The sequence below is a fragment of the Strix uralensis genome, chromosome 4 (assembly GCF_047716275.1).
Source record: "Strix uralensis isolate ZFMK-TIS-50842 chromosome 4, bStrUra1, whole genome shotgun sequence".
NCBI classification, from domain to species: domain Eukaryota; kingdom Metazoa; phylum Chordata; class Aves; order Strigiformes; family Strigidae; genus Strix; species Strix uralensis.
The window spans coordinates 41289271-41297833 of record NC_133975.1 but is presented as its reverse complement, the minus strand read 5'-3'; the positions used below and the strand labels follow the sequence as shown (position 1 = coordinate 41297833).

Genomic DNA, 8563 nt, shown 5'->3' with positions numbered 1-8563 from the left:
GCATTTCCATCATTGACACTTCTAGATCGAGGGAAGCAGCTGAAAGCAGCAACACATTAGCTACCCCTACCATGTACCCTGCTGAGATTGTTCCTTGTTCACTGTGCTGAACAGATGATTGTTGTTGTCCTATGGTCCAAATAACTAGCGTCTGTGATATAGGTTAGCGCTCTCTATGTAATCTGCACAATTTCCCTAGGCTATCCCTGTATGACATCAGGGTTCACCTAAAATAAGAGGCTGTAATCTTCTTCAAAAATTGAGTGAAAGGCAGATTGCCAATGTGCTAATTCAAGTTAGTCAAGAGAGTATTAAATATCAGCTTAGGTATTTTACAAGTGTTCTGTAATCTCCTAGAATAAACTTTATTGTAGTATTCAGAATAATGTTTCTGTCTGTATCTGAGGTAGTCAGCACTGTAAGAAAATGCAAAAGAAAGAAGTACAACGCTATTTTAAGAGATAAAAGGAGAAATTTTAGTTAAAATATTTTACAATAAAATAATCATGATTATAAATCTCTTTAGTTAAATATATAGACATTACATGGTATTCTAAAAAGAATGAACTTATTAAAGTTTCAAGCAGATCTAACGCACAAATTCACCACTTTGTCAGCTTAGACTGTAATGTCAGTTTAACATTCATAAATGGCTGTGTCAGACTAATGGCATTGTTTTGTGCAAAACTAAAAAAATTATGAAAAACAGATCTCCAAATCTTTCTGTTCCCACAGTAAATAGATAGAAAAGGTAGTTTACACATACACACACTTATACACACAAACTTTGATTGCATACAGAGGTTAGAATGACCAGCACTAAAATAACCCCCATCTCTACAAAATAATTAATTTTTTGAACTGATGTAGTTTTTGAAAATTACAAGTTTTAAGTGCTAGCAAATTGTGCTTTTAGGCAGCCACATGGCCAATAAGGTAGATGTTGTCATAAAGGTGCCCTACAAAATCTTCACTAATATTCTGTGCTGCACGTCGTGTATTTCGGATGAATTCCCTCTTTGACATTTTGTTCTTCACATGAGGGCTTGTTAGATCAATAGAAAGTAGAATCAAAGAGTAACACAGTACATAAACTGCATCTAGACAAGAGAGAATAAATAAAAAAATTTTAAAAAGGAAACTGTGATCATTAAAATTACTGTTCCCTGATCAAGAACCTTATGGTCTTCATTATCTGCGCTTATAATTTTATATATATATATACACACACACATATATATATATAACAACTCAAAAGGGTATCCCAGTGAAATAAAATTTAATATAGCAATTTTCAAAGTAATAATGTCAGCACATTGCCAAATGAGCATGTACTCTTAATATTTCTACCTTATCCAAAAGTCACTAAGGGCTTTATGCACATTCATTTAAACAGAGTCTTGGAAGTTTTCATAAACTAAGGCCAACATCCTGCTAAAGCTTATCTTTAAATATGTAAGCAGTCCCACTGCTGAAAACTGTCTCCCCCCCAACCAATTAGAAATGCTTGTTAACTTGAGTAAGGCCCAAAATTCCCTCTCATTACTGTGGGACTATCCACAAGGTAAAATGTTAAGTGTGTAAGTCTTTGCAAGAGGGAACAGAGTTTACAGTACAGAGCTTAAACACAGACAAAAGTGGAGGAAAGATAACATGAAAATAAACCCCACTTATCAGGTAGGTCTAAGAAAAGAATCTGTATGTTATTTTTAGTTTTTTTTTTCAACCTGAGTGGGATGATGCCTGTATATTGAACCCTCCCAAGTTGTGTTTGTATTTTCAGATAGGTGCTGATTTTAAAACTATCATAAACAGTAGCATCATCCAGAAATAAAAAGACTGATCCACTGAATCAAAGCTCTTTTTTGCTTACCGGGGCTAAGGCCAAGCTCTCTCATCAAATCAGGATTACAAGCACAGAATCTGTGAGAGAACTTTGTTATGAGAGTCTCAAGGTACTCCCCACGCTCCTCAGGAGCATGAATGTGTCTGAAGAACTCTCTCAGTGCATTTGGCAAGAACTGATTTCTGAAGTTGTGCAGTGTCACAAGGTCATCCAAAACATCTCGCCTGGTAGAATAAAATTCCACATAATTAGAGAAGTTTCTTTTAACTGTTTAAACATGGAAATGTAGGTTTTAAAAATAAAAATGAAAGCTTTAGAATAGTTCATGAGCTTTGTGTTTTGCTGAAAGACAAAGAAAATTATCACTAACAGCACAAAGATAATATAAACACATGTTCTTCAGACACTTATGATAGTAGCTGAATACTAGAAAAATATACATTAATCAGAATTCTAAGTTTCTTTATACACATATTCAATCATAGTCTACATAGAGGTTTCTCTTCCTTTAAACTGTCTGACAAAGCCATTATAAAAGACAGTGAAGGGAATGTGTCTCACACATTTTGGTGCCTAAGAAGAAGCTGTTACAGGAATGTCCTGTTAAAACCAACCTTAAAGTTAGACCTTTAAAGTCTAAGTCCATCCGGGTGTGATGCTATCAAGTGTTTTCCACTGAACACAGAAACATCTAAAGGATTCAGACTAGCCTGCACAAACAGATGTGCAAAAGACATCTGAAGGAAATTTGTAAGCAAATTTGTAGTGAGTCAAAGAATATTCTCATATGTTTATTCTATTAAACATTTCAGTACTAAGAGGGGAATTTCAACATTTAGAAACCTAGTTTTTCTTTTTAGTGCCTGATTACACTCTGTTTATGAAGGGAAGATGAATGGCAGTAGGCAGTGCTAATATTAACTTGCAATCTCATCCATTAAATGGTTTTGTATTTTTTCTATTGCCAAAAAAATTGATACTCTGAAGTTTTACAGCACAGGACTGTCAGTGGTGATAACACTACAGAATGACTCCTTTTATTCCTTTAGTGATACAGGCTGAGGAGCATGAGAAGGAGAGGATTCCTGACAGAAGCACTGCTGTCCCTCTGCTATTGCTATTTAGGTCCCGTTATTACTCTCCTGCTCTTTTGACTTCTCCTGAATGTGCTGGTGCTTCTCTCCTGATACTGCACTACCTCAACCTGAAGGTGTCCTGGAGGGCAAGAAAAAGCACTGTGGAGGTAGAAAAGCATGCTACAGCAGGGAAAGTGTTCCCTACTGCAGCTCATGCTGTCTCCAGGAGGATGCTTCCACTGCATCTTCAGAGGTGGGTGTAACTTCCATAGGAGAAATATCAGTCAACCAAATAATGGTTAGATGATTGCACATTACTTAAAAAGCTATCATCACTTGGGAAAGTGGTAACTGCTTTTTCTGATTAACACCCATACTAGATAGGAAAAAAAGAAACCTCAAGTCAAGAAAAGCAGCAAAATAGCTAGAAAATCAGAATGTCATACAGCACAAAGATTATCCCGTGCAGTTTAAATGCTCACTATAACTTCAAAACAATTTATGCCCAGAACTGCAAAAATGTAGAAAAAGAACAGGATGTGAGATTTAATAGTTACAGATGATATTTTAAGGTGTTCTTATAAAGTGAAAGTCACATAAATACTTGAACTGAATAACTACTCAGATTTAGCAGCAGCATTACTTAGTTGCATTTTCTTGCATTTTTACATCTTTAAAATTATATCAGTACAAGCAAAACATTGTTGAACGGTGCTGTACACTGAAAATGAATAGGAAATATCTCAAGAGAAATTCGTATTACCTTTCATCAAGGTAGATTCTCAGCTTCTTCCAATTTAGTGTTCTTGTGCAAAAGATAAACTTAGCTATTTCTTTTGGTGAATCGTCTAGTATGCCCTTGGACATAAAGTAGTTGACTCCCTGAGAAAAAATACATGTATGTATGAATATGTTTGATCTTCACAATGAGTTTAGGAACAATATCGTATTTGGTAATGTAGGAACATATCCTACTAATTAGTTGGGTTTGTTTTTCAGAATGATTCCTCTTCCTCTAAATCACATTTCAACATGCACAATACACTCTGAAATTATAAATCAAACACAAAGAAACAATTTATTGTTATGGTTGAGATTTTACATATACTCACAGTAGGAAATTTAAAATTATGAACCCCATAACAAGCATGATGGTTCTTTAATAATTTCCTTACAGTGTAGACTAGTATTTTGATTTTCATACTTTTGTAATTGTATTTAAAACGCTGTGGGGACCATAACTTTTAATTTCATAACTTTTGTAAATAAGAAAATCTTAGCCATAATGTGTTAAATCTTTAATATCTTTCACTAAAACATTAATGTTCTCACATGTATATGATGTGTCACATTCAAATAGATGCATTAAATGCATTTGTTTAAATGTGTAATAATGCAAATAAACACAAGCACGCTGATTTCAAAGCATAAGTAAATATCAACATATACAAATATGCATACACATAAATAAGAACACTGTGCCTAACATAAAAAAAAGTTTAAAAAGGTAGAACAATTATACATATTTTATAGTCATGATTTCCAGAATTTTTCACACTTTGCCAAGCACACATTTCTTATAGAATACACATGCCAAATGTAATTTAAAAATATTTTAGTGATATTCTGGATTCTTTCTGTTCATTGAAATATCCCAAAGCATACAACTATTTTCCTTATGATCTCAGAAATCAAAACCAAGGTAATAGATTTTAAAAATGTTCACATTTTTCAAGAACAAAAATCTCAACCTCAGAATAACTAACCAACTGGTTTCAATTCAATTTGGCAGAGGCTGGGAGTGGTTCTGAGCATTTGTTACAAGTACATTTAAGTACAGTATCACTTGACTATACCATAATGTTGAAGTAATGTAAGATGTGCAGCACAGTGCATTTCTTTATAGAATAATGCACCAAGGCCACAACCTAAATTACCTTTAAAATCCTTCTGAAATATTTTTTTATAAATCTTCTGATACTGAGCTTTACAATATTTTGCAAGTCTTCCCTTTTAGTTTACATTACATGTATAAAGATGTATGGGCAACCTGTCATTCAGTATATAAACTAACTTCCCAGTGCTCTTCAATTTTGGTTAAAAAAGAAATAAGGGACTGAGTGCAGGTTTGGAAAGCTGTTTCATGAAGTGGATTAGTAAAGCAAAGTCTCAGTTATAGCAAGCAAAAAAGGAATTAGAATATACACCCAAGATATTGATAACGAGTGAAAAGCTAACAAGCACCTGTAATATTATCTAGCTTTTTACCAGTTCATAGTTTTTGCTTATATATTCAGTTAATCAGCATGCTTTTTTTTGTTAAAAAATGTTTTATAAAATAAATAAAAAATATAAGAGTTTTACATAGGTAAGACAAAAAAAAAATCCCAGCAATTTTTGGCCCCAATTTAAAAAAAAATCTTTATTTAGGGCCATAATGAAACATGTATTGCACTATAAGCTTGCATTTAAGTCCAAATTAGATAATATTTAAGTTTGTCCATAATATGGATGGACAACATAAGGTTAAGTACTTTCTTGAATTAGAGCTAAATAGGAATCTAAAAATGAGATCAAAAGGAACACCAACTGTATTAATTCGTCAAGTATTTTTGCTATTTATACAAGACTAGCAGCAGGACATCTCCTTTACATATATCCTGACTTAATAAGACTTAGAAATTTGCTTCAGAAATAAGTATTTGCTTAAGATAATGCATACTGAAGGCTGGCAAGGAAGTCTCAGTAGTATTCCTGCTGCAATTATTTAACACACACTTCTGCAACATATCCAGAAAATACCTGGCATATCATTGATGAGGCAGCATGAAAATAACACCTAGTTTCAGACAGAGAAGGGGTTGGTTTCTCTGTGACAGTAAATGCCATAAGTAATTTCTTTCATGTACTAGATTTCAACTCAATGTAGGATCTTTACCTGATAGGCTACCAAGTCTTTGCAAAGCATTTTTGTTCCCTGTCTCTAAATCCCTCTCTTTCCTCCCACCACACATAATGCTTGACAATATCTTTCTCTGTGACTGCAGTCTCATTATTCATTTTCCTCAACTCCTTCACAAATAAACATGGTATATATAAAATATATTTCAGCACATGCCATCCTTTTTAGTTGCTTTTTATTTCTTCCTAAGCCATCACAAATACTTTGCAATAACAGAAACCTGATTTCTCTTTAAAGTTCTTAAACTTTGGCTCACAGCAAATGAAATTTATTTACAAGATTTATGGCATGTCATTGAATCTGCTTTCTGTAACACTGTAAACACTGCTTTGAATCCCCCTCAGAACCCCCACTTCAAATAAATCACTTTTGGTAGCCAAAATGGTCGCTGGTGGCAGGTATACTAGCTGAAATAAGTAGTTCTACACACTATTAAAATCTACACTAAGATTATTTATCAGGGTGACTCTCTTAGAAAACATTTCACTGAAGTCAGGTAGGCAGATCTGTGCCATTATCTACTAGGCCTGAAGAGGTAATTTTAACACTTAGGAAATACTGCAGGATGAGCAGACACGGTATGTTCTTCTATTTCTGATTTAGTGGAAGAGTAGTTAGGTGAACAGTATGACAGCCAATATTTCCAGCAGCTCTGTGTCTCCCTAACCTATATGAGGAGCCTGCTTGTCACCATAATGTTCTTAGCATTAGAGAATTAGGAAAGATGCCTTAAGGATACTTTGCCTTGGTGACAAGAATGTTACCACTAAGTTTCAGACAGCTCTGGATAAAATCTTAATGTATGAAAGTGTTGATTTAAATTACATATGCAAATAACAATCATAACTACAGACTAGTAGTAACAACAAAAGCCATTTGTTGTATTTCAATGTTATTTTTTTACAGTTGCTCCTTTTTTACCAGTCACATGATGCTTGTTTTGTCAATCTATTCTATTACAGCACTGACACTCCTTGCTTGCTTTCAACCTGGTCCCAAGAGCCTTTCCAGTCACATTTATATCCATACAGGACATCTAAAATTGAAAAATTTTCTTTTTCACTATTGGTTTCAATTCTGCATTGATCTTCTTCTCTGATAAGAGTACTTTCAGAACATTTCAGTACAGCAGTCAACATTAAAACTTTCGTAGTTTCCTCTGACATCTCTGTTTAGATATGCATACAAACCAAACCAAATTCTAAGTTAATGGCATAGAAATTTTGGAATCGGTGTTTTTCTACATATATACATGATTTCTCAATATTTAAATGGAATTGTTTGCAAAGTCAGAGTTGGGAGACAATGAAGCTTTTTACCTAATGCCTAGTTAAAAGCAGTGCATGAAAATATATGACAAATACCTTTGTCAATAAAGACAAATTTCACTTAATATTTGAAATTTCAAATTTCACATAAATGGTTGCACACACACTCTATTTGTTTAGCTTAAATAGTTTTAAAAGGTGACAAAGGAAATCACTAGTAGCATATTAACATTAACATTTTCAGGTGATTTATAATTCTGTGAGATACGTAATCCTACCAAAATGAAAATGCGTATATAAAAACATAAAATGCTGATTTCTTTCTAGCCTGTACTGGATTAAATATAGATGATTTTGATCACCAACCAAATTAAAACATTCTTAAATGAAAACTGAGGAAATATAGGAATTCAAGTTTAAATACTAGCTTAATTATATAGATAACTCTAAATATTGGGGGCAGTGACTGTCATTTTATTCTGTATATACAGTATCTGTCATAGTACAGCCTCAATCTCTAATTTGGGCTTCTAGGTAACTCTAACATTAGTAAATAATAATAATACCTGTATGGTATTATTATTCCTATTTTTTAGGGAAATGCAGTATCTTAATATATTTCATGGTACATCTTCTGGAACAAAATACACAGTAGTGATGTCATATTTTGTTATAGAAATTTTCAAGATTCTTCTCCTAAATTATGAATCAAGTCATTTGGTGACAAATGTGGACACAATATAGAACATACATTTCAAACAGCGTCTCTTTCACTGTATGTCTTTAAAATACAGTCTCAGTGATACAGAATTATGATGGCAGAAGTCACAAGTTAATGTTACACAGAATTCATAACTAATAATTTACAAGATTAAAGTTCTCTGACTTTAATGTAGAGTTTTCAAAAGGTTTCAGCTGTGTGTTCCATTCCAACCTTATAGAAAAATCACACAAAGAACTTCTTCCCTCTACAACATACAGATACTTTTAATATTCTTAGGACAGATAACTCAATGTCTCTAAAAATTGGCTTGCTTAGTAGATCACTATGAAACAGGTTAAGTTTTCAAAAAATTTGGTTAGAAATATACATCACAGTAAATATTCCATCATCTACAGACTATCTATAATTAAAAGTCAGGTAAGGTAGCTTTATGCAATTGGATAACAATTTATTTATAATCAAGAAAAGGGCAGAAAACTGACCTCCCTCACAAAAACTAAGGGCAGTTGGCAATGAATGAGACAATCAGAAGAGTGGAAAGCCAGGCTTAGTATAAGCACTGTCTTAATGTACTTTACTGTTATTATGCTATGTAAAGGAAATCCTGAACTCACTTAAGTCTGAGAGTTTTGGTACAGTCCAGATTCCAATACGTTCATAAAAATAAATGCTATTAAACAGAATCAG

The 8563-nt window shown here is 33.3% G+C and overlaps 1 protein-coding gene across 2 annotated transcripts in view; it reads right to left on the bottom strand.

Annotated features, from left to right (window-relative positions):
* Nucleotides 1-452: 452 nt before the first annotated feature.
* The window catches only part of FBXO8 (F-box protein 8), an 18453-nt gene continuing 10342 nt past the window's right edge, over nucleotides 453-8563 (bottom strand). For both annotated transcript variants that reach the window (XM_074866453.1, XM_074866455.1), the window contains exons 4-6: nucleotides 3686-3804; nucleotides 1874-2070; nucleotides 453-1100 (exon numbers count right to left, since the gene is read on the bottom strand). In XM_074866453.1, the coding sequence (XP_074722554.1) occupies nucleotides 913-1100; nucleotides 1874-2070; nucleotides 3686-3804 (504 nt within the window). In that variant the 3' untranslated portion in view covers nucleotides 453-912. The remainder of the gene's footprint in view (nucleotides 1101-1873; nucleotides 2071-3685; nucleotides 3805-8563) is intronic.